General features: G+C 47.1%; 1 protein-coding gene across 2 annotated transcripts; it reads left to right on the forward strand.

Moving 5' to 3' along the window:
• Positions 1-393: 393 nt before the first annotated feature.
• Positions 394-26839, forward strand: LOC144718921 (uncharacterized). Of its 2 annotated transcripts, none has more exons than XM_078594547.1 (19): positions 394-537; positions 7705-7744; positions 9786-9826; positions 10140-10194; positions 10566-10647; positions 11546-11891; positions 12858-14678; positions 17075-17137; positions 17884-17960; positions 18147-18217; positions 18660-18876; positions 19275-19343; positions 19457-19615; positions 20198-20237; positions 20777-20910; positions 21353-21384; positions 22370-22566; positions 23532-23602; positions 24641-26839. In XM_078594547.1, exons 1-19 carry the CDS (start codon positions 426-428, stop codon positions 24746-24748), a joined length of 3735 nt encoding a protein of 1244 aa, XP_078450673.1. In that variant the 5' UTR covers positions 394-425; the 3' UTR covers positions 24749-26839. The 2 variants fall into 2 exon arrangements, with proteins under 2 accessions (XP_078450673.1, XP_078450674.1); XM_078594548.1 differs by having other exon boundaries at positions 9789-9826.
• The last annotated feature ends 217 nt before the right edge of the window (positions 26840-27056 follow it).

A 27056-nucleotide genomic window follows, 5' to 3' on the forward strand; every position in this document is an offset into this window, starting at 1 on the left:
TTGGTTCTTTCGATAAAGTCACGTAGAATTAAAATAATAAAATAAAATAAATATTTTTATTTTATTATTTACATCATTATTTCCATTCGACGTGACTTTACCGAAAGAACCAAGAAGATGAATCCCTGCAGTCACGAAAGCTTCAAATCGAAACAACAAAACACCCACGCACGACGCGTGACCTCATTATTCCACACCATGACGTCACAGCGCATTAACCCCGCCAACACACGTAGACACGATGACGTCACAACGCCCGCGGTGGATGGACCTAGAGAGCAGTGAAGCGAGGGAGGGGGAGGGAGGTGTCGTTGCAACAAGCCGGCGCGTGACGTCACGACGTACCCTCGAACGCGGCTTCGCGATTGGACGAGGGCCGCGTGACGTCAACGCGCAACGGCGCCGCGCGTCGAATTCCAATAGAGATGGCGGAGAGGCGGGACGCAGCGCTCGGTCCCTCCGAGCGGAGGCGCCGCGCCCGCCCTCCGCGGCCCGACACCCGCGGTCAGCGCGGGCAGCAGCAGCATCACTCCCGCGGTGAGCTCGGGGCGAGTCCGCTTCCGCGGGAAGGAAGTTGGTGGTCGGTGGCGGACGCGACGCGGATCGAGAAGAGCGCTTTAACTTGAGGACTTTTTTTTGTTTACCCCCATCACACACCCCCTCCCCCCCCCATTGTTTTAATGTTCTGGGGTGGGGGTGGGAAGTAGTGCGGTTAAAGGGCCGAGGGTGGGGGCTGTAGGTGTGCGTCCTATACAGGTTCGCGTGTGTGTGTGCAGGTGTGCGTACCTGGTTACACAGGTAGACCTGCTCACAGGTGTGCCTGTACAGGTGTGTAGGTGTGTCTCTACAGGTGTGCTTGTACAGGTGTGTGTAGGTGTGCCTGTACAGGTGTGTGTAGGTGTGCCTGTACAGGTGTGTGTAGGTGTGCCTGTACAGGTGGCCTGGCACAAGCGTCGTGGTGACGTCACCGCCACTTAGTGGCGAATGGCGGTTGTTGTTGTTGTTGTACAGGTGTGTAGGTGTGCCTGTACAGGTGTGTAGGTGTGCCTGTACAGGTGTGTGTAGGTGTGCCTGTACAGGTGTGTGTAGGTGTGCCTGTACAGGTGTGTAGGTGTGCCTGTACAGGTGTGTAGGTGTGTCTCTACAGGTGTGTCTCTACAGGTGTGTCTCTACAGGTGTGTCTCTACAGGTGTGTCTCTACAGGTGTGTGTAGGTGTGTGTACCTGGTTACACAGGTAGACCTGCTCACAGGTGTGCCTGTACAGGTGTGTGTAGGTGTGCCTCTACAGGGTGTGTAGGTCTGTCTCTACAGGTGTGCCTGTACAGGTGTGTGCACCTGGTTACACAGGTATGTCAGTACAGGTAGACCTCACAGGTGTGCGTGTACAGGTGTGTGTAGGTGTGTGTACGTGGTTACACAGGTATGTCCGTACAGGTAGACCTGCTCACAGGTGTGCGTGTACAGGTGTGTAGGTATGTCTCTACAGGTGTGCCTGTACAGGTGTGTGTAGGTGTGTCTCTACAGGTTTTCCGTGCTCACACAGGTGTACCTGTACAGGTGTGTATAGGTGTGTGTGTAGGTGTGCCTGTAAAGGTGTGTAGGCGTGTAGGTGTACCTGTACAGGTGTGTATAGGTGTGTCTCTACAGGTGTGCGTGTACAGGTGTGTGGGGAGCGGTAGTGTAGTAGTTAGCGCATTGTGCTATGAACCCGGCGATCCGGGTTTGATTCCCGCTTCCAGCCAACACCAGTGACGATTATCTGAACCGGTCCCTGGGCATCCCCTAGGTCTACTCAGCCTCAAATGAGTACCCGGTGCGGTGTATAAACATGGCCACTGGGGATACAAAGGCGGTCGGGTGTGGTTCTGGCCACCTACCCCCTCGTGTACCGTTTCGGCCTTCATAGATGTTTGCTAACAGCACTTGCCCCTACAGTCTGTTAATGCTATACGGCGGATCTTTGTGTACAGGTGTGCGTGTACAGGGGTGTTTATGCAGGTGTGTCTGAACAAGTGTGTCCATACCTGTGTGTACAGGTTTGTCGACTGGTGTGTGTACAGGTGTATTTAATAAGTTATTAATATTAAATTAAGTTTGTACACATTCCTGTACAGAGGGATGTTGATGTATATTTATGTTTGTGTGTGCGCCCTGTCACCAGAAATGTGCCGGATTGTCAGATCTTAGAAGCTAGGAGTAGTCTGAGCCCGGACCAGATCTTTCACTTTTGGTTCCATCAGAGGTAGCATTACTTTAGTGGTTCCAATTTCTAAATGTGGCCAATTTCAGTGAGTTATGTGATAACCATTGGAAATGAGTGTGTTATCAAGACGCTATTCCCAATATCTGCTCTGTACATGTACACAGGGGTGTGTGAACAGGTATACAGTATATATATCTACACTTGTGTGTACAAGTAGATGTACAATGGTGTAGATACAGGTGTGTGGCAGATGTATATTGATATATAAAGTGCAGGTGTATATAGAGCTGTGTACTGGTGAATTACGTTTTGTACGTGTGTGTGTTGAAGGTATATACCGGTATTTATTGGTTTGATGAGTCACCTTGGTAATTACAGGTATGTTTAGGTGTGTTCAGATGTATGTGTACTGTATGTTGAAATTATTTCACATCGGTACGAAGTCGACCGTGCTAATCAGAGGTGCGGGGGAAGGACAACAAACTTAAACACAAAAAGCGTTATAAACAAATTCGGTTTTAATCTAGATGTATAAGTGCATATAGCTCCAGTGGCTTCCTAATATCGGAAGGAGCAACGCTCCAGACGGCCGCAGAAGCGCATCTGAAAGCAAGCGATGCAGTGACCGTCTTTGTTTGATGGCCAGCCAAAATCCGCTGCGAGGATGACCGGAGTTTTCTTGGTAGTTTTGCTCATTGACGAGATAGCAAGGTATGGTGGTTAATTTGTGGCAAGCATTTTGTATATAATGCATACCTGTCAACCCCTTATCAGTGCCTACCTTTTTACAGACCAATTCAGACATTATTGGTCACCCCGTTCCCTTAGAAATCTCAACGTTCATTCTACAAAGTCCCATCACAAGGGAGAAACACAAAGACAAAAAAAATGTTGCCCGTATTGAAACGGCTGTATGCCGTATGGACCTGAAAACTAAATTTGCCTGTTCAAGAATACAGGTAAACCGTATGGGTTGACAGGTATGATCACGAGTGCGACCTCATAATCTATTCGTTCCGCAATCAGAAGCCAATGCAGCTCTGCGAGAACCTTGTAGAGTTGTATCGGTTCTGCACAATGATGTGAACGTTTGAGTACTATATGTAGGACTTGTGCTTGTATAGTGGTGTATAAACATTTAAACGGTCCCATCGTAATGGTGTGATGAAGTCACCTTTATCGATTATTCTTGGTGTTATTCATGGCCGCGGTTTCACTCGGTTATTTATTTTGTGAGTTTTTAGTGCCTCGCGAGCTCGTTAATTTTGTCTTCTTTCTCCAGCATGAATGTAACGTTACTTGAGCGTTCGTATTCAATAAAATGGGCATTGTGGGGTGGTGTTCATCTCCAGTTTACAGCGCTGAGCCAGCGATGGAAATCCCTCGTTCCTATGGCGAGGGCAAGTCTATCCATAAGACAAATCATTTTGACTTCCCCACAAACGGGGTACTCCATTTTATCGACCCCAGAGGGATAATAGGTTGAGCCCCCAAACAAGATTTGAACTTGCAACCTTCCGACTGCGAGCCTCTCACTGTCACCTAGCTACCAGGGTGTGTGGTATGATTAGCATGGAGTAAATAAATAAATCGATTTCGACTCTTTCCTCTTATTTTGTGTGTCTTTGAATCGATTTCATTTGACTCATCGATGCAGCATTACTCCCCCAGCATGCTGTAATGATACCGATGCATACTTGTCTGCATTGATGATATCTTAATCAGAGGTCATCCCAGCCCATCATGAAGTCCATTCGACATGGCAGCTAAATACGTGTTTTACATTTCTGAATATATTTTATGTCCGTATCTGTATTATTATGTTTACATTTAGAAATTGGTGTGTGAAGATGTACACTAACTGACTTAAGTTTGCGAAGTTTAATTCGATAGTGTAAATAAAGTTGAATCGGTGTGAGTGCGTGCTTGGAAGAACACGGAGAGAACGAGGAACTTGGATCGGAGGACAAGCAGTACGAGTCAGAGACGCACACTATTGACTACAATACGAATACAAATGTGTTTTTAGGCAAGACACTGCTAGAAAAGACAGGCGAATGCCAATGGTTGAGACTAAGGAAGGAGCAGCAGCCAAAGGTGGGAACATGCCCGAGAAGTCGTACATCGTTAACATTGAACCGCGAGATTGATTACATTGCGTGCAGGAGCTCAATGGATTGTTACACTTGCGTGACCGTGACAGCTTGCGGGGGCATTCATCCATCAGTGAATAGAGCATGGGTGTTGATGAGAGTGGTCTGATGGATGTGTACAGGGTTTGTGTACAGATATGTGTACAGACTGTACGTTGTGTATTGGTGTGTTGTTGTTTCCATGTGCGTTTAGTGGAATGTACAGTATGTGTTTGCAGGTGTATCTTGATACGTTTGTGATGTATATTTGTGTTGCACAGTTTTATACAATCGTCTTTGGTGTAAAAGATGAGTTTTTACAGGCGCTTATGGGCAGGTGTGTCTCAACAAGGTGTTGTAGATTTGGTTGTACAGTGTGTTCATGCTGCAGTTGAGTGTTTACAGATGTGTTCAGGTAAAGAATGATACTTTTTGTATGGTTAAGTGTGAGTGTTTTGTGAGTACATTATAGAGTATTTTTAAAGCTGCTGCTATTCTATAAGCTTACACAACTGTTTTGGATGGTAAAATAAACACGGGTTATGTATCAGAGACGGGGGTTTTGTATTGGCTGAGGCAAGGGTTCTGTATGGGATGAGATGAGGGGTTCTCTATGGGATGAGATGAGGGGTTCTGTATGGGATGAGATGAGGAGTTCTGTATGGGATGAGAGGTTCTGTATGGGATGAGATGAGGGGTTCTCTATGGGATGAGATGAGAGGTTCAGTATGGGATGAGATGAGGGGTTCTGTATGGGATGAGATGAGGAGTTCTGTATGGGATGAGATGAGTTCTGTATGGGATGAGATGAGATGTTCTGTATGGGATGAGATGAGGAGTTCTGTATGGGATGAGATGAGGGGTTCTGTAAGGGGTGAGATGAGAGGTTCTGTATGGGATGAGAGGTTCTGTATGGGATGAGATGAGTTCTGTATGGGATGAGATGAGGGGTTCTCTATGGGATGAGATGAGAGGTTCTGTATGGGATGAGGGGTTCTGTATGGGATGAGACGAGAGGTTCTGTATGGGATGAGATGTTCTGTATGGGATGAGATGAGGGGTTCTGTATGGGATGAGATGAGATGTTCTGTATGGGATGAGATGAGGGGTTCTGTATGGGATGAGATGAGGGGTTCTGTATGGGATGAGATGAGAGGTTCTGTATTGGGATCGAGCGTGTTGTTTGGCAGAGGCTGATGGGGTGAAGGGAAGGTTTAGGGGCTGAATTTTTTACATTCACAGCCGGGATCTATTAATAACTAAAGTTTGATTGGTATAGTTACGTGCACGGGATATTTGTTTTTAAAAGCTACATCTAAGGAAGAACGTCATTGTTTTCCAGAGTTATATTTGGTAACGAAGACATTCCTGACATTTCACGTACACCAGGTGGAACCAGTTTTTCAAGATTTTTTGTGCTGGGGCGCTTGAGTCAGAATATTTCTGCGTGATTTTAAATAATCGTCGTGCAAATGGTGCCACCCTGTTTTGAGTACACCAAACTTTGCACCGTAAATTTTGCCCTGCCCGAAATATAAATTCGAATGCAGTGTATCAGCAATACACCAACTCTTAAACAAAGTAATTGAATGGCTAAATCACCTTAGAACTGAATATCTGGTAAGCGCTATTAATTTGGTCATGCAAAAGAAGAAGCGGCAGGCTTTTTATATCAAGGGTCACAAACATAAACAAACTTAGTTTACCAAGAAGAGATAATCTGTGTTCAGATATATCAGGCATGCAAACAAGTATTGATTCATAAATTACAATAACATTTTCTGCTTATGGTATCATGCTTTCAGTTGTGCAGGTGCGAAATAATTGTTTAGACTACGCAAGAATATGGAAGTGTGTACGAAACAACAGAGCAATATAAAGGATATTTAAAAAAAAAACATTGTCCAAAACACAAAACAAATATTAATCAATTCTTGACTTGAATCATGACTGATTTGTGACATTTATAGATGCTTTGGGGGGGGAGGGGAAATGAACGAATTACTTGCTTAACAAGCATCATATAGAGACAGTAGCCATTTAATAACAAAGTGTAAGGGGCCAGACTCCCATCGTAATGAAAAAGGTGATAGTGTTTTTTTATATTTGCCCAATTGGTAATGGAGATGTCTCATGTTTATCGAAAATCTTGACTATAATACATTTTTAAGTTGCGAATCTGTCCTATCTTGAGTTGTGTTAATTGTGGAATGCTTAATTGAGTCCAGAGACTATTCCTCTGGTGGGTACTCCCTTGGAATGTTTTGCCAATGGGTGGTTTGCATGTGGTTGGAATTGAAACTGCAGTGCTGTGCGTGTGCTGTCACGGTGATTGTGAGTGCTCTCTTACCATAATTCTGTGCTCCGGACCACAGGCTGTAAAGGCTTGAATCCCATTTGGTCCACAAGACCATGCGAAGTGGTCTGCGTAATTGTTGCAGATGCCAAAATAGTTTTTCACAAAGCACCACACATTTAAATGCAACATTAACCATCTTAACCATACATTCTACAGTACTTTTAGAGTAGTTTAATTTCGACAAATGTATTATTTGGGCACGGTGGTTTGCCAAAAAAATGCGAGATGGTCCCCAGTTCCAGAAAACTTGAGTACAACTGGTCTATACCAAAAACGTTTCTCCTTGTGGGATTCTCGGATTTTTTTGTAAAATTTTTTTGAATCCATTGGGTTCATAAAAATAAAGCCAACACATTGAGCCAGGACTTATCAAAGCTGCCAACATGTGCCGTGAGTTTTATGCTCTTGGCCAATATTGTTTTCAGGCCCTCTGGTTTCCTCCCACAGTGAGAAAAAATGCCAAAAAAAATCTGAACAATGCCAACTAGAACACTGCTTGAAAAGTTTAATAAAACTGACTCTTTTTTTTAAGAAAATACTTTTAATTATTTTTCGGACTATTGCCATTTTTGGTAATGGCCATGTGACTAGAGTGGGATGTAAACAACGAACTACCAAAATATGAACGTTAACAGCATCAATATTGACGTTGCAAACAGGGATTAATATAGCCCCTAACCGAATTCAGCGGCTGCCATTTCAGAAAGTTCATCGGACAAAATCACGAGTGATCATTTTACTTGGTAACTTAAAATTTGTTTATATCATTAGGATTCGTGGCATGGTTATTGTTCTTTACAGGATAATGGGAAGGTTTGTTTTGTTACTGAATACCTACAAACTTTGAGCCTTGGTGTGAGCATGTCTGTTCTTGTGTTGGTAAATAAAGAAAGGACGCTATTACACCAGGTCTCCTCTCCAGGAGAGTAATACTACTGCAACTCTCGCGTATTTAAAGGTGCGAAAGGCGTCTCCTCATGCTGACCCTTCACTGTGTTTCATTTCACAGATGCGGAGCGAGATGTGAATCAAAACGCGAGGCCATCCAGGTAAAACCTCCACACACAGGCCCGACTTGTACAGAGGGAGGGGATGGAGGACAAGGAGGTAGAGACTTTAGTTTTGATCATTTATCTTCATCCCAAATTCAGTCTGTCAGTTTATTCTGGGTAACGCCCATTGAGCTAAGAAGCTTTTTTTCAATTTCTCTGTTGCGGATGGCATTATGTTCAGGAGCTAATGTCGAGGTCTGCTAGCCATGAGGAGAGGGCAGTGAGCGGTGGCGACTGAACCGGCGGAGGGAGTCGGTAGTTAAACAGAGGGCGACCTTCAGCCCTGCAGCGGCCGGTTACGTTGGCCAGTGTCAATGTTATCATTGAGCTTTTTGTGCCAGTGGACACATGCACAACGAGCAGACACTGGGGGCTTTGTGTGTGGCATTGAAGACACTTTGTGCAGACGCACGGGAGCACCTTTGCATGTGTACACACAACAATGGTGATTTGCCAAAGAGTGGCAGTGATGTTACCACGGCGCTTGTGCCAGGCTTGGAGTGCTTTGAGACCACGTGAACTGGCTAAGGCTCGCTGGGAGGAAGTCACAGGAGCAGGCACAGGAGTTGGGGATTAACTTACTGAGATGACTGAAACAACTAAGACATAGATCCCCTGTTTAGCCTAAACAAACTGTTGGGGCAAGTGCTGCTAGCGAGCAACTATGAAGAGGCCGGCAGGACACATGAGGGGGTCGGTGGCTACCATCACCCCCGGCCGCCTTTGTCTCCCTAGTGGCGACATTTACACATTGTGCCAGGTAGCCATTTTGAGGCTGAGTCGACCTAGAGGAGGCCCAGAATCGGTTCAGCTTACCTTCACTGCTGTTGGCCGTGAGCAGTAATCGAACTCGGGTGGCCGAGTTTGTATTGTAGCACGCTAGCTGCTACACTACCCACTCACCCACAATGGCTGACACACACAGACACATGCATGTACCCACACACAAAATTATCACTCGCCGACACACGCACGGATAGGCACACATGTATATATGTGCACTTTGGTTTAACATTTCTCTGGGCATTCCACTTTAATAGGTAAAAGCAGAATGCTCCTAATATCCTGTGCTAAATTTCGGGTAGCCACCAGTGGATTCTCAAGCGTAGAAAGTTGATTATCTCAGTCTTGTCACCAGTTGCAAAAATAATTAAACTCTACATATTCAAGTTTTGAGAATTTTAAAACTTGGTTTTATTAGCATGCCAATAACTCTCTTTGCAGGGAATATATAAGATCTGTACCCTGATCTGGATTAAAAAGCAATTGAAGGGACATTGTAACCAGTTGCGATGATATCCTCTAAGGCCATTCTCGAACACAAGGTAGTGTGTGTGCTGCCTGCTGCGAGAGTTCGCATGATAATTTATCTTTGACAAGATGCACACAGCACCATTGGAAATAAGGCACCAAGACTTGCTGAGGTTTTCCTGGGTAATTGATTTTATTCAATGATCACTGAAAATGTACATCTGAGAGACAGATTTATAATGGCTGTGCGATATTCTGAATGACCATTACCGTCACCGATCCTTCCATCACAGAGACGCTGGGTTGAACCCGAGGGCTAGTTTTCTTTCTCCCATTCACATGAATTATAAAGGCAAAGTCAAATGCACTGGCACTTTGGCGTTGACTACAGTGGAGTGTCCCTTGTGCTTTTTTTTAATTATCAAAACAGAAAGTTCCTCAATGATAACTGCCGCCTTATCTGAGTTCACCCCTGAGCTGTCTCATATTTATTGTTCAATGCCAAGCACGTCCTCTGTATCTTAGTGGGAGTGTGATTGAGAGCATCTTAGAATGGTAGTGGGAATGAGTGTGTGCCTTAGAGTGGCAGTGTTTCCCAGGGTAGATGTTTTAATGTGGATACGCTTGCATTGGTCAGTGCAATATTTATTCAGGTCCTTTGCAGTATAGATGTGCGTGTACACACGTAGACCGATAAGCACACGCGAAAATGTAATGTTTTTCCAACATGTCTATGAAAATTCTAATTTTGTTAGATTCCAATGTTGTGTCATTTGTTTTGTTTAAGCAGTGGACCACTGTCATCCCTCCGAGCGGCTCTGAAGAGAAGTAAGATCGCCAATCTCTCGTGACCTCCATAAGTGTCACATGGTGTCCCACCTACACACGCGCTCACTCGCCCACGTTTTGCATGCCTGCTCCGGCGGCGGCCACGCGGTGCCTCACCTGAAACGCGGTGGCTCGGAGACTGGGTTGGCGGATTGCGTTTGGATGGAATCTGTGCAAGACACTCACGTGCAGGGAAATGTGGTGCTGATACCTGTAAGAGGCAATATAAATGAAAACCTTTATGAAGGAGTTAGCCACATTCTCAGGAGACGGTGCCATGAAAAGGTTTGTATGTGGTCGTCTCTCCCTCTAGGCACGTCAAATAGAGCTCCCTCGCCTGCAGAAAGGCGCCCACACCCGCCTCACAGGTGAGTGCCAGCATGTGTCAAAGCAACAATTACCCTTGATCAAAATAGTTACTTGTGTGGTCACTGCTGCTGGTGCCTGGGTTTATCATAGCTTCATCCTGGTTTATTTGTAAAATAAAAACTGGTTCTGACTTTCTTGAATCAAAAATTATGATTCGTTGAATTGACCCCATACAATTTGTGACCTTTAAATTCAGAGTATTACGTGTTTTCATGACAGAGCCTTGCTTGGACACGTGTCTAATAATTATGTGTCTGTGTGCACGTACTTACTATTGTGTACATATGGATGCGTGAATCAGTATGTGTGTGCGTTCGTATTTATGAATGTGTTTGCACGTTGATGGATGTGCGTGCACGTTTCTGTGTAGGAACTCGGACACACCTGACTTATCAGACTTTCAAACATACTACTCGAGAGAAGATTACGAAGGATTTTACGCACCTTTTGAAGTGAGTGGGATGTGTGTTTGTGTGCAGTGACGGAATAATGACTCGCATGCAGCACTGCAACTGTGTAAATTTAGGTTGAATTTCAAGTCATGCACAACATGAGTGTCTATTGTAATCTAAACTCAGCCTGGGCTTCTCTGAAGATGATTCGGATTGAAATTGAGCACCAAGTACAATACTGTATGTTCATTGCATCTTAATGCACAAACTGAAAACATGTGTAGCTTTTTTATGGAGTGCTAATTAAACATTTTAATGAAAAGTGCAATTTGAAGACATCGCAAAATGTTGCCTTTAAGAACATGTGGGGCCTTATTGACCCAATTCATGTATTTGTGGAAAGGCATTTTCTGGAATATTTGGTGGAAAATAGCCAATTCATTATAATTTTGTATTCTGACGTAACTATTTTTCCATGTAATGATTTGGCAGAAAAGTACTTTCCATAAAAAAATAATGTATTCAAATGTTTTGCGCTGTGTTGAAAATCACATAACCTGTCCACATCCAGTACTCTCGATGTACACATGGATACATGTCCCCCATAACTTGCATGCTCAAACACGTACATCCTCTAACACACACATGTAGTTTAACACGTAGGCTTTCGCGACGTGTTAAACGCACCGGTGTGCTGTACTAGTGACGAATTGGCCATCATTCCGTTTACGTGACAACCCTTACTAATTGGCTGTGTTGGGTGGTGTGGGGTTTAATGACACATTTATATATTTACGCGATCTAACCCAAAAAAACTGTATTACGCACTTTCACTTTTGTACGTGTGCACCCTCACACATGCACACTTGCACACAAACACACACACGTCCCCTAACTTTACTGTGTACACACACACACACACGATCTCTGATGCACGCACGCACGCACGCACACTCAGCTGCCCCCGTCGTACGAGGAGGCCGTGTTTGGCGTCCTCCCCTCGCCAGACCTCCAGCAGGGAGCGCAGGCCCTGCAATACGAGGCGATCTCAGAGAGCCGGCCCAGGCAAAGGCAGGCTCTCCAGCCCAACCAGGCCTCCAGGCAGATCCAGGCTGACTTGCCGGAGCAGCATTCTCCCAGGCGAGAGCAGGCTCGCAGGCCTGAACGAGCCCCCAGACCCTCCGAGGCTCACGTTGAGGAGCAGCAGACCTCTGGACGAACACATGATAGTGCCGTTCCTAGGTCCGGCTTGGTTTCCATAGCAACGCAGACTGCTTCAGAAGATATCAGCGAACAGGAACGAGGTGAGAAAATCTAAATTGCTTTTACTCCATCCGCGAGGGAATCATAATGGATGTCTTGTAAGAGTGCCAAGAGAAACAAATTCCGAATGCAACACCTGCAGTTGGGTGTCTCTCTCTTTGCCCAAGGGATGAAGGGTTTTCTCGTAGCACTGAGGCATGCTTTGAAGCAGTGAAGTGAGTTGAGTTTGAAGGTCTCCATTTAACCACCATCGCTAATCTTATAGCGGGTTTCACTTAATTCAGCCTCGCCTAGTTCTCAGAGCTAAGCTCTATAAATATATCTAATGATTGGTACATGGTGAAGAGTTCTAATTTTTGGTGTTAGATGAGAGGTCTGTTCAAGTGGGTATGTGGTGCATTGCTTGTAGCGATATGTCCTACTCAAGCCCACTTTTCTAAACAGTACAAATGATGTCATTAACCTGCTATGTTGTCTAATCCATCCATTCGTCTTTCTTTCTCTTACTTCAAGCATGCATCACGCCATGCTATTATTAAAAAATTTAAATTTTTGTTCCATTATTTTTAATTATGACCACAGTATATTTGAACCGTATGTCATAGGAAGTAGAATGCACTGATGAATGTCTTTTTTCGTCACATTGTTGTTCCATTAAAATCGGGATCAGAATTTAAAAATCACTCCACACTACTATAACATCTGCCCCTTTAATACACCGTTTTGGTTTATTTTGATTCACATTCAATGGCTGTCTCCAGGTACGTGAACCCTGCTGCTTGTTAAAGTTTTATCCTTCTGACCGAGTATCTCTAATTTTTTGCTAAATTGTTGTACATGGCCTTTGGGGGGTTATGATGACAATAGTTTTCGTGGTAGCGGATGAATGTTACCTTAAGTTTATTGGTTTGCGAGGTTATGAAACGTTTTACTGTACACTTCCCATGCAATTTTAATATATTATAGGCAATTACTTTAAAACAATGTTTATCCCAATATTTGACCAGAACTCCGACGATCCTCAACCGCTACCGCCTCGGCACCCCCGCGTCCACCTCCTCCCCGCCTGACCATTGACCCGGTCGTCGTGACGCCACTGCTGCCGCCCCCACCCGCCGCCACCTCACCTCGGAGCCCTGATCACTGCCTCCTGGACCTGCCGTTAGAGGCGGAGGACCACCTCGGCGTTCTCCCTGCCACCACCGTCGCCTCCCAGGCACCAGTTGCCTCCTCGCTCGAGTTGTTAAGCGCCCGTCCGGTTGGTGACCGTGGCAGCGTGTGGCTCATCAACTTTTCGGAGGACTCGGAGGCTACTCCACCCCTCGTGCCAACCACCTCGACAGTGTTGGCATCACCTGCTCTTCCTCCTGTAGTGACCTCTGTTCCTAGACCGCGACCGCGACCACGACCGTCAGTGGCCGCCAGGACCTTGCCGGAGTCGCCCTCCAACATCCCGGCATCCCTATCCCTCTTTCCCGTGTCATTTGATTTAGAACCTGTTGGGACCCAGACGTCAACACTCAGGTCTTCAGAATCAAAGTCCACCTTACATCCCTCAACATCAATATCGATACCAGTATCCTTGACTTTAATCTCAGAGTCTTCAACATCACCTCCAGTATCAAGGGCGACTTTAGGATTCACAGGATCAACACTAAGTTCCTCAACATCAAACTCGGAGTCCTCGACATCAACACTCGATTCTCCAACATCAAGACTTGGCTCCTTGGCATCATCTTCAAGATCAAGGTCGACTTTGGAATCTTCAGCATCTCCTTTAAGTTTCTCAACTTCAACCTCGGAGTCATCAACCTCACCCGAACCGCCAACCCTCGTGACCAGCGTCTCCCACCTGCAGTCGTCTCCACCGTTAACATCGTCTTTGTCTCCTCGAAGCAGACAATTCCCGGCTCGTGCCTGCCCAGTCCCCTCCCCTCGTCACAGGGAGGTCTCACGACCTCCTCCTCCTCGCTCCCCCCCATCATCGGCATCATCACCGACGTCGTCGCCAGTATCGCCAACTCAAACAATGAGCTCGGACGGTGTCCGCAGTGTGGCGGATAGGGCTGCTTTTTTTGCACAGCAAGCATCATCATCACCATCACCAAAGCCCGTGCCACGACCCCGATCTCAAACCAGGTTCGGCAATGGTGAATCTCGTGTCGGCGATGCCGCGCCGCTCAAACCAAAACCCAATGTCCGTCCCAAGAGCTGTGTGCTGGTGCTACCCCCGGGGGATGGCACCAGCATCAATGGAGGCGGTGCCAAGGGATGCCGTGAGGACGACGCGCGGCGTCCGTCCGCTCCGCCGTCATCAGTCGCGGACGCCGTCTCCTCCTTCTCCGCAATGGCATCGACGAACTCGTGCGGTCGCCCGCTGATGCCTCAAGGGCCAAAGCCCATGGCCCTGCTGCCGTCGAAGCCTTTGCCGCCTCCGAAGCCCGGGGCGAAGCAGGCTGGCTCAGCGGTGCCGGCGATGCAAGGTGGCGGTGCTGCGGACTTGTACGCGGTCGTAAATAAGCGGCCAGCCGGAACGGCGGCGGCAGCTGCGGCGATAACGCAAGGTGGCGGTGCTGCGGACTTGTACGCTGTCGTGAATAAGCGGCCAGCCGGAACGGCGGCGGCCGCTGCGGCGATAACGCAAGGTGGCGGTGCTGCGGACTTGTACGCGGTCGTGAATAAGCGGTCGGTGGGAGCGGCAGTGGCTGCGGCCGCTTCAATGGAGCGGCCTCAGGTGGATCCCGCATCATGGTCAGATGAGGAGCAAGATGATAGTGCCAGTGGAGGAACGAAACACGACTATGCATCTTTGCGCAAGACACTGGAAGGTGAGTGTCGGATGTCTGTTGTTGTTATTCCGCTGCCTATGCCCTTCACCAACTACTCGACGTGCTTGATGCCAACAATGCTGGCCCTGCTGTTTTGAGCCAATGCTACCAAAGTGAAAGTTCACTCTCCACGTGACTTGACTTGTCAAAATTCAGTGACGATTCGTTTTATGAATTCATTTTATTCCTTGCCCTTGTTATTTACATGGAATTTAAAAGGGCTGTAGCATATATAGACTGTGTAGTGGTGTTGTAGCATATGTAAGCTACAGGCAGACCTCGCTTGGCGCGTCCCCGTCGAATGCTGATTTGTTAGAGCGCTCTTTGTCCTGGAGGGGAAAAAGAATGAAGTAAAATCTAAAAGCGCTTATGAGTGAGAACACGCCAGCAGTGCTGGCCGAGAAAATGTACCCATTCCCATCATTCACTTAGCCGTCGAGAGCGATGTACGCTGAGCCAACCCAGGGTGATTCGATTTTCAAGATTTGTAGTCACGATAATATAAAAAGATTTTATTTGTTTAGCCAGGTAGGAACTCATGGCACTCGGATAGAGTCTCAGGGTCCGCCTAAAATAAAGCTCACCACAGAAAATTAGACTGAGGGCATCACTAAGATCAAGCGGGTCCTGGAGTTGTCTAAAAATGACCCGGATTGGGAGTGCAAGTAGCTCCCCCATGGCTGCCCTGGAGGAGGAGTAAGGTAGAATGCACTCATGAGTACAGTACATAATATTTACTGATGTATTTTTTTATTAATATTTTATTAATGAAATATTTTATTCATGACGGCCGCGGATAATTCAAATTCTCGGATAATCCAAAAATATCAATTTTCTGCGGATGTCTATGCCAAAAACAACAAATGTAGGTATAAATGATGTTTAAGTTTCTTTGCCATCGCACAGTTTCGTCAATTAGAGCTCACAAAATAAATTATCGGATAAATCACTCGGTGAAGCACAAATGACGATTTAGAACAAATACTAACGATGGACCGATCGATGCGCGTGCTCAGTGATAACACTTTCCTGCTTCCGGGCAGAAGACTCTCCACCCGCTAAGTGGATAGCAGAGCCATGGAAATAAAAAATTAACCCGTAAAAACAAAGTTTTTCACTATAAATCCTTTATATGCGTGGCGGCTAGAGTCCTCTCGTCCTCTGGCTTGAGATGGCTGCCACCTATGGGTCAGATGATTGCCTGCTACCATTAAGCTATTGGTAATTAAATATAATTTATTTTTTCCAAAAAGTGTAAAATTTTGGAAAAAAATTTTCACGAAAATAAATTGTCACGCACAACGAGTCTGTGTGCAAAATGTCAGCTCGATTGGATCACGGGAAGTGGGTTAAAAAACGACCGAAAGATTTGCACGGTCGTAAGCGCACAAGCAAGTGAACTTAATATAAAGGATTTAAAAATCAATCAAACTGCCCACTGCTGTAAAGATATGCAACTACTGTACTATAGAGGGGATCACGTGGATTTGGAATTAACCGGAGAACACGTTTTTTTCGGTTTAAGCGTGTGACTTGTAATCAATATTTCCAAGAAGTGTGGGTTTTCTCCAAGCGTTCCGATTTCGTCCTGTACTGCACATACTAAAGGACCTAGCAAAACATCAGAAGCATAACTCTACGAGCATTTCTTGATTAAAGAAATACATTACTCTGCATATACAACATTTAGTTTTATAGCACTATTGTAAACATGATCATTTACTATCTTAATTACTATGAAGACACTGATTTTACTGACATGATGACGATGATTGTATCTTGACTTAAAGCTTTTGTGACTGCAGGAATTCATATTCTTTGGGTCTTTCAGTAAAGTCACGTAGATAGGACTATGATTGTCTTTGTGAAGGCAATTGTGTTGGTAATGATTTACGACCATCAATCATTTATAATTTGAATGATTTTACGAGAAAAATGAGTAATCTCACAAGATGTCGTGGTGCAGATGATAAAGATAAATACTCTATGACTGTTATATTGTAGATAGGGTATTTATTGTCATGATTCTGTGGTGTAATGATTGTAATTGCTGTAATTTACTGCAACATTTCACCTTTGTATATCCACCTTCTCTTGCCTTGCTGCCATGTGGATTAGCCCTCACTTTCCTCAGCTCTGCAAACCTAAAACCCAAGACGTCTTTGGTAAGCTGGGAGGTCACTTCTCTTCTGCCTCTAACGACTATCCCATTGACTTCAGACTAAAGCATTTACCCACTTTAGCTGCTAGCTTTGACATCGGTGGCTCATAATGGCCGACTCTTGCGAATGATTACGTCACGTGGTCTTTAGCGTGCACTGCACAGCGGGCGACGTGTGTCAATTGCTGCGCTGATAATGCCACGAGGAAAAAAACGAGCTGTGTGTTCCGTTCAGGATATTCCACGAGTGAGACTCTGCCTTTGAGGAAACCGACCATAATTCGGCCAACGGCATCAGGTAACACGCACGCCTCTATACGCAAACACACACAAGTGAACAAAAAACAGCAGCAACAATGGCCGGCATTTATCACTAAGTGGCTGTGATGTCACCACGGCACTAGTGCCAGGCTAAGTGCACTTTGAGGCCACGTGAAATGTGGAAGGCTCGCTACTGGCAGGAGGTCACGGGACAGACACCCATGTGTAATCTGTTGACTTACTGAGGTGACTGACAAATGCACCACTTATGGACCCCCCACTGTGCCAACTTGCTGCTTTGATGATCATGATGAGGTGTTGTTGAGTGTTTTATTAATAGTGATTGTTGGACAAGTAAATAGCATCACTAATGCTCGTGTTGATCTTATGTTACAGTGATGATGCCGATGTTTAGTGCTGATATTAATAATGATAATTACTTGTGTTTGATAGCAGGATAATTATTGAGCAGACAATATATCTCCACATATCCGTCTCCAAGTAAAACAAACAATTTCTTACACAACCCAGAATGCATTGCGACTGATGGGTTGTGCAAGAAATGTGTTTTATGTGGAAATGTATATGTGAAGGAGACATTATTGTCTGCTTATTTATTGTGTTATTTATATTCTCCACTATGGTGCTGATTATTGTTTTTGATATAGCGGCCTTAATGCCGGGGTGTCTCCTTGATGATTAATGTAGACAATCCTAGCATTGGTGCTGAAGTGTTGATGCTGATGTGTGGTGGTTGTTGATGGTGATGTTGATCGACCCCAGATGTCGCAAAGGTTCCCAGGAAACCATCTCAGTTCCAGGCGTCAACGAGGTACGGGTCTTCGCGCTCACTGGATGAGGTAGGTCGTTGTACATTTGCATTTGATTTTCACATGTATTCTGTGAGTTGACTCTTTTGAGGAGGGTCCTGGTTGTTGGCAAGAACACTCCCTCGTGCACCTTGCCGGCCTTTGTAGGTACTCAAATGGCACTTGCCCCAGCAGTCTGTAAGACTACATGGGGGATCTTTGTCTTTGTGTGTGCAGCTTGGAGATAACAATCGAGCAAGTGAAAGCCGGGCAAATTTTACAGACGACCTTTCCCAGTGCCTCAAAAGGTATGATGATGATGAAGATAATGATCTGCTCACATTTGACCAGAATCAACAGCGTTATCAGCCGTTCACTTATTTCACCTCAAATTTCACGAATTCTAAAAGTTTCCCTCACGTGTGTTAAATTCGGATGTGTGTTGTGTGTGAAATAAAATAAAATAGATGACTGTGCTTTCAATTGTGAAATGCGTTTGATTCCCAGTCACAGCTAAGATCAGTGGGGATTGATATCAGAACTGCTCCCATGCCTCCCCTAGTTCAACTCGGTCTTGAATTAGCATCTTGTATTGTGTATAAACATTAGCACTAGGGGGCTGGTTGTGGTGTTGGCCAACTCACTCTCTTGTGCAATACACTGACCTTCATAGGTGCTCGCTAACATCTCTTTTCAGTAGTCTGTTAAGGCTACACGAGAAATCTTCGTCTGTGTGTGTGTGTACTTCAGGCCGAGCACCCAGAAGGTTCCTCCTAAGAAGCCGCCTCCTCCACGGCCTAACTACTTGCCTGGAAACACGAGGGGCCCGGCCCGAACCGACGCAGCGCCAAGGGGGCGCAGCCGCGAACGGAGGGGCAACGACGTGAATAACGACAACTCCGAGGATCAACAGGGGGACCTGCCCCCAAGACCGGGTCCGGGGCACCCCCTGTACAATACCTACATGGTGAGAGCAAGCACGTGTGCGTGAGCACGCGAGTGTGTGCTCGCGTGCGTGAGTGCGTGCGCGTGGATCCGTGTGTGTGTGTGTAGTGTTGGTTTACGTTTGGAGAGCGGTAGTTGTAGCGGTTAGCGCGCTGCACTACAGACCCGAGTTCGATTCCCGCTCATGGCGAACACCATTGACAATTATCTGAGCTGGTCCTGGGCCCTTCTCTCGGTCGACTTGGCCTCAAATGAGTACCTGTTGCAGAGTGTAATCATCGCCACTAGGGATACAAAGGCGGCTGGGCGTCGTGCTGGCCTACCCACCCCCTCGTGTGCCGTGCTGGCCTTCATAGGTGCTCATTTTCCCTACAAGTCTGTTGAGGCTACATGGGGTGTGTTTGCCTTTGTGCGTTACAGCTTCCCATGCCCCATGTGCTCACACGCGTGGAAAACCAAGCAAAGGCACCAAATGAGCTGTCTTTTAAGGTACCGTCGCCCACACTATCACTTCGCCGCCACTGCCGTCATCGTCACTGCTATTGCCATCATAGGGGGGGGGATCTTTGTCTGAGTCTGTGTGTGTGTGGTGTGCTTCCCAGCCGTACGAGGTGCTGCCCCTGGTGGCGGAGCAGGACGGCGTGTGGCTGGAGTGCCGCCGTGGTGACCGTGTGGGCCGCGTGCGCCGCTCTCTCGTGAACATTGTCACGCCGCTCGACGACGGCGACGGGGGCGACGACGGGAGAGGCTCGGCGCCAGGCGTGAGCAGTGCACCACGCTGCCTTCCCTAGCCACGCACAGCCTCCTCCCTTCTTATTCGGTCACGCAGACAAAGGTCCCCCGGTATAGCCTTTAAGAGGCTGTTGAGGCAGGTTCTGTTAGCGAGCAGCGCCGATGAAGGCCGGCGTGGCACACGAGGGGGTGGGTGACCAAACGCTGCGCCTGGCCACTCTAGTCTCCCCAGCACTGATGTCTACGCACCACACCAGATACTCATTTAAAGCTGAGTCTACCTAGGAGAGGCCTTGGACCGGTTCGTATATCCACCACTGTTATTGGCCATGAGTGGGAAGTGAACTCGGATCGCTGGGTTCAGAGTACAGTGCGCTAACCACTGAGTCACCACTCCCCACAAACACTTGCACCCACAACACTCATACATATGAACATGTATCCGCAAGCAGATGTGTGTGTACACGTGTATTCGTGCACACTTTCATACCCAAACACATAATACAGGAACTCTCATCTCAATTGATATGGAACCCTTGTCTCATCTGATGCAGCACCCTTGTCTCATCTGATATCGAACTCTTGTCTTAAAGTTCCTGTTTTGGTTTCAGAATTCCCCATGTGCGGAGGTGCTCTTCGACTTCACTGCCGGTGAGAGGCAGGCACTACCTTGCAACGTGCCCTCCCCTAGACCCTCTTAGACTCGCGGCAGGGCGTGGACGAGACCCAGAGGACAAGAGAGAGTGAGGGAGATGGTGCCTCTTCTTGGAACCATTCAGAAACAAACCAAACCTTGCCCTAGAGAGAGCTGGAGACTTGTTGACATCAGAGGACGGGGTGTGGAGAAACTGTGGGTTGGAGAATGAAGTAGAGAAACCCATATCCAAACCAGAGAGAAACTGAACTCCACACGGAGTCCAAAGAGACATGCCATTTTGCTAATTTTGATGGCGTGGTGATCATTTTGATGGCCTTATTTGACGTGATGTTAATATTGACGGCATATGGCAAGACGGGATATGTGGTGTTCATCTTAATGTTGCATGGCTTTAATCTTGGCCGTATGGTGCATTGTGACGTGTTAATGTTGAAGGCATAATATGGTGTTCATCTTGACTGTGTGACATGGCGTGGTGGTCATCCTGCTTGCGTGCCGTTGTGTTAATCTCACTGGTGTGCTGTGGTATCAGAGGGCCCAGGAGAGTTGTCCCTGGCGGTGGGAGACACCGTGCGCATGCTTGGCCGTGAGCCAGGCGGGGAGTGGCTCCGTGGGGAACTGCGCGGGAAGACCGGAATCTTCCCCGCATGCTACGTCAGAGTGCTGGTACGCACACAACCACAGCAACAACGCCACAGCAACAACACCACAGCAACAACGCCACAGCAACAACGCCACAGCAACAACGTGAACAGCAACAACACCACAGCAACAACGCCACAGCAACAACGCCACAGCAACAACGCCACAGCAACAACACCACAGCAACAACACCACAGCAACAACACCACAGCAACAACGCCACAGCAACAACGCCACAGCAACAACGTCACAGCAACAACAACGCCACAGCAACAACGTGAACAGCATTCGCCATACCCCACTGAGCGACGGTGACTTCAACTTGTGGGTCCGACCTCATTAGAGTCATTCTAACTAGAGCTTCAATGCCTCATGTTTGACTCCGGTAGCACGGTAGGGATCCGATTGGTAAAGAGATAATAGAAACTGATGCCAGTCTACATGCTTGACCGTGTCTTTTTTGCAGGTGGATGTAGAAGACAATGACGAAATTTCCAGGTGAGAACACGAATAATACTTTAACCAGCAGCAGCCATTGGCAAGTTCCATACATTTTTAACATGACCCCATGCCCAGCTCACACCACAAGTCCTAACAAAAACCACAATTTGTCAGGGGCAAACGCCTGTCACTTTTGGGGCTCCGCGTCACGGATCACGTGGCGCTTCGCACAAGAATCCCTCGGTTTTCTCTGACACCTGGAGCCTGGCGCCCGGGCGGCTGTGTGAGCTCCGCACCAGAGCTCAGTTTTTGTGTGTGAATCTGGAGGAGGGTTTCTTCGTGACTGGAGCATGGAGGAGAGGCGCTCCTCGCGTTCCCAGCAATGTTTCGATTCTCCCGCCAGCCCCAAGACCACACGTCAACAGCGGGGATGACGCGTGGGGTTTGCACGACTCCCGCCAGTGGCCAGTGTGGGTGCGTAGCAGCAGCAATGGCCAAGCCATGGGTAACACAGAGGAAATGATAAATCGCAGGAAAAGAGCAAAGTTCGAATGTGGCAGAAGGAGGACTTAATCTAAATCATTGTCTTTTCATCGGCTGCGTGACACCGTGTGGAAGTTGCCTAGCCTGTCGCTCCAGAATTATGCTCTCTCTTCTCTGTGCTCGCAAAACGTAGACCCCTTTACAAAAGAACACGTGTGTATTGTGTGTGTGCACTAGCGGGCGGTTCACAGTGCTTGGTTGGCTGCTCTGTTGCATTGCAGCACAATGTCAAGCTGGTGCTAGGGGCGGGCGCTATCCTGCCTCTGCGTCTGCTCGTCTGTGCGTTTGTTACATGCGTGTACATGTAGACTCGCAGTCCTCCACAATGCACGGTGTGCTTCCCATGTGAGCCAGGTCATGTGGATGAGCGAGTGCTGGAGGAGGGCACTACCATCCGTTTGCGTTTGTTTTAATAGTGCGTGTACCTGTGTGCGCCCCTATTTACTCACACGGGTCATCCACGTGTGTGTATGTGCGCGCGCATGTGCGTGTGTGCCAGTGGGCCACGCTGCTTGGTGCGCTTCGCGTTTGAGCCGGGCCAAGAGGACGAGCTGGCACTGGAGGAAGGCGCTGTGGTGGCGCTGTGTGCGCGTGACCCTGGCGGGGAGTGGGCACGCGGGCGGCTCCGTGACGGCCGCGAGGGCCTCTTCCCGCTCGACTTCGTGGAGATTCTAGAGGACCTCCCGCTCGGCGCAGGTACCCGGCTGAGCAACGCCACTCCATGGAAACGGGGATTCTTACACTCACGCGTGGGTGTGCGTGACAGTGTGTGGGGAGCAGTCATGCAGAAGTTATTGCCCCGCGCTACGAATCCAGCAATCCAAGTTGGATTCCCGCTCACGGCCAACACCAGTGGCGATTATCTAAATCGGTCCTGGGCCTCCCCTCGGGCTGGTACGGTGTGTCAACATCGCCACTTGGGAGACAAAGGCGGCCGAGCGTGGTGTTGGTCACCCACCCCTTCGTGTGTCGTGCTGGCCCTTCATAAGTGCTTGTTAATCGTACTTGCCCCAAAATTCTGTTAATGCTATACAGGGGATCTTTGTCTCCGTGGAAAGCGGTTCCCGTACATGAATCTTGCAACCTGAGTTCTGAACTAGTTTCTTTCGGGCAATGACTTTAAGGCAAGTGACTCGTGCGGTGGTGTGTAATCACCAACACTGGGGAAACAAAGGTGACTGAGCATTGTCGGGCCACTCCACGAGCACCATGCCAGCCTTCATAGATCCTATGAAGGCTGGCTTTATTTTATTTTCTACCTACGTGACTTTACCGAAATAACCAAAGAGTATGGATTCCTGCAGTCACGAAAGCTTCAAATCCAGCCTTCATAGATGCTCTCTAGCAGCACTTGCCCCAACAGTCCATGTTGGGTGTACAAGGGGGTTCTTTGTTGTAGCCATGTATCTGTGTGTGGGTAGTGGTGGTGCTGTGCTCCCCAAACTGTACTATGATCTCAGAATCCTGAGTTCAATTCCTGCCAATGTAGCTTATAAGTGGCGAATGCTATCTCAACATGTCCAAGGCTTCCCTTAGGTCAACTTGGCTTGAAATTAGTACCTCGTGCATGCATGCATGTGTACTTGCACGTGACTGGCTGTGTGCATGTGTGCGCGTGTGTACACTTGTGTCTGCGCGTGACCGTGCGTATGGTTGTCCAGGTGAGGAGAAGCCTCGGGTTCAGGCACTTTACGACTTCGTTGGCCAAGATGTCAAGGAGCTCAGCTTCAAGGTAACGACCGAGCCTGCCTTGCACGTCCACCGCAGGGCCTCTCAACTGGTGTCTGTGGACGCCTAGGAGCAGCACTCCTCATCAGGGGATCTCGAATGGGATTTGGGGGACCCATAGGGGGGGTCCGCAATGTGCAGTGTGGTTGCCTGTGACCGAGGGTTGCTCAACTGCCTGCCTCCGCACTCGGCATCTGGAATAAAACGGTGGAGTGAGGATGGTCCAGAAACACGTCGCTCGCAATCACTGCCTTGTTACTGTAGAGCAGGCGTCGGCAACGCGCGGCTCCGGAGCCGCATGTGGCTCTTTAAGGATTGCTTCGTGATGTTATTTATTAAGGACTGTCTCGTCTTCAGATGCAATATTTCAAGGGCCGCAATGACTCATCATTTTAGTTGCCGACCCCTGCTCTAGACTGCTTGAATGACGCTGCCAACACAGTTTTTAAAGTTTCGTCTGAAGCCCGCAGTATTCCGTACAACTGTTATTTCCTCCGACACTATTTCCGTGACGCTAAATCTTGAGAACCTCTGACCTGTATAACATGAGCTAACCTCTTGAAGGTGGAGGGATCAGTCAGTCGTGGGTTGACATTGGACTTATTGTGATTATATTATTTGGGTCTTTCGGTAAAGTCACGTAGATAGATAGGTTCAAAGAAAATAACAAAAAAATAACTAAAAACTACGTTATTTTATTTGAACCTATCTAGGTGAATTTACCGAAAGACCCTAAGACGATTAATTATTGCAGTCACGAAAGCTTTAAGTCATTATTGTGAATTATCTTTAACTAATGAGCTTAAGAAGAAGGAGGTGGTGGTGACAATGTCAGTGGTGGTGTTGCTGGCAGTAATATGAGTGGTGTTTATGCTGAAGGTGATGTTACATGTGGTGGTAGTAAAATCACTTGAGGTTGTGATGCTATTGACATTTCTTGGGGATGTGGTAACTGATTTTTCTGAAATTGGCCATGGTGGTGATTCCGTTTATGGCGATGACTATGGCAGTGCAGGTGATGTTGGTTGTGTTCTTCTCACAGACTGGTGATGTGCTGACCATCCTCGGAGCTGAGGACTTGGAGTGGCTCAAAGGGGAACTAAATGGCAAAGTCGGGATATTCCCAAAAAATTACGTCACCGAAATCTGACCAAGGACGACACGCAGCCCTCAAAGGAACAGCTGATCCCACCAAGCACAGCTGAATCTGCAAAGTATAGCTGATTTCACAAGGATTTTATCCAGATCAGGCTATTGATTCAACTGGAAACGCATGGTCCATCTCACGAGAATTGGTTTCAGCAATCTAATCAAGATGATCCAAATAGAAAGTATTGCTACGAACAACCAAACTCACATCCTGACCGGGAGAACTTGATCTCAGCTGGAACAGCTGATCCCATTTGGAGTGGGGTCAGCTTATCCTATGAAGAGGAGTCAAACTTAGGGGAGTGGCTGATACCAGAGGAGGCAGTTTAAGTAGTTGGCTTGACAAATGACGGGCCAACTTTTCAAAAATTGTGTGGTCTGCACGCTTCTTCGTTGTTTGGTTACATTCATAGTATTGCATTTTAAACCACATTCACATTTAAATGAAACAAAAATCGCAGTAATTCTTAAAGCGAGTAAAACGTTAAGTGCAATTATTAATTAAGTCATTAATGTGGGTTGCTAAGTAATTTTTACTCACGCACGTATTTCTTAACACGACTAAACATGTTTTACGGCATGGGTACGAGGTAGTCTTCCAGCAGTAGAGAAGGCACGACCAGTCGAGTGCATTCTTGCCGAGCTATTTCAAATGGAATTCGTTGTTGCCTTTCGGTTTCACTTTTAAAACTCAACACTAATTTTTGCTGCCGCACGCATCTTTGGTTTTTGATGTTGCTATGAATCTGTTGTCTTAATTACGAGCAGCGCTGGACACGTTTGGAGCCCAGTCTTGGGAATGTTTTACGAATTGACGCACCATGGTTCCCATCCGTAGTGTTGCCCGTTTAAATCAGTAATTTTATATAACCATTGCCCTTTGCAATTCCACAAAAGTAGAGAAGTATCATAACTTACCAATAGATTTAGCACGTAATTTGTAATAACAATTTCTTTACACAGGAGAGCCTCGCTGCTTCACATGACTCTTTTTCAGGAGGGTCCTGCCAGGTTTTCATAGTCGGGGGGCAATAATTACTATCAATATTCTCAATTGAGTAATTTGTTATTACTTTATCAATATTGGCAAGATTGAATCATCATGTCCTGCACACAATTCCCCACTCTTGCAAAGGACGTCACGGGATCTTTAACGTCCGTTTTGAAGCAAATGGTTCATGTTTTCATAAAACACCCACGGTAATAACCAGGGCGGCAACTGGATTCGAACCGTGAATCGGCAATAAACAGCCAACACGCTACCGCCAGCACATGTCACGGCCCGGGGGCAGGGCACCAAACAGAATGACACAATTTTTTAATTATCCAGTGAACATTCCCATGTTAAGCTCTGCCGGTGTTGAGCTGCTCATTCTTGAATCGGCGCTGAGTGAGACGGTGCTGCCGACTTTCTGAAGCCGGCACTGAAATGAGAACTGCCTGTCGACTGAGCTTCATCCAAGCCCCGAAAATCGCCCTCACCCCCTCTCCCATTCGGGAGTCTCGTTCTCAATCTCACAAACCTTTGACGTCTCTCAACACAGCACAAACCACCCCTTCCCCTCCACTCTTCCCCACTCGGCACATCTGCTCGCACCCCCGGACACTTCCCCCTTACTCCTCCACTTGCGGTGCACTCCTTTCCTTGTGTCGCCACGCTTGCTCCGTTCACTTGCACGTCGCCGTCACTCCTCCACTTCGCGTTGTCCCCTACCTCTCTTCGCCCCGCAGCCTCGTGTTACGTCTCTCAAGAGCACAGAGTGTGATCGCACAGCACGCATACACAGAGACGTGGACACTGCACGACGGTGCACACAAGCTTTTACAATTGCAGTATCTGCCCTTTTTTGTTATGGTGGTGTTTGGGTTTAAATGGCGATAATTTGTACATTAAAAAAAAGCAGTCTTGGTGAACGTTACGGGAGTGTGGGGAATGCTTTTGACAAGTGTCGAGTCTTTTTCACTTGAAACCCCCCACGGGCATTGTGTTACCCAAAGCAAACATGAACAATATCAATGGGGACAGTTGTGCTATAAATTACAAGACAAAACTAATGCTAACATTGAAATAAACGTCACTATAGTCTTGGTACCCGTGTGTGTGGGTGGTTTGTGCCTCTTCGTGCAGCAGTTTAAAGTTTGGTGGCTCACGTGATGGGATGTGTGACGAGGGGAGAGGGGGGGATTTGAGAAATGTGACGTCACATAAAAATGCGCAACTTTAAATAAATATAGAATTGTTATTACAACACTCCTACAACATCGGAGTGCAGCGCCACATTAAATACGCACTACAATGACAATAGTTT

This window comes from Lampetra planeri, chromosome 5, assembly GCF_965212315.1.
Source record: "Lampetra planeri chromosome 5, kcLamPlan1.2.h2, whole genome shotgun sequence".
NCBI classification, from domain to species: Eukaryota; Metazoa; Chordata; class Hyperoartia; order Petromyzontiformes; family Petromyzontidae; genus Lampetra; species Lampetra planeri.

Coding starts and splice junctions, on each gene's coding strand:
- LOC144718921 (XM_078594547.1), top strand. CDS start 426: ATGGCGGAGAGGCGGGACGCAGCGCTCGGTCCCTCCGAGCGGAGGCGC. Junction 538..7,704: donor GCAGCAGCATCACTCCCGCG/GTGAGCTCGGGG, acceptor TTCATTTCACAG/ATGCGGAGCGAGATGTGAAT. Junction 18,877..19,274: donor CCCTGTACAATACCTACATG/GTGAGAGCAAGC, acceptor TGTGCGTTACAG/CTTCCCATGCCCCATGTGCT.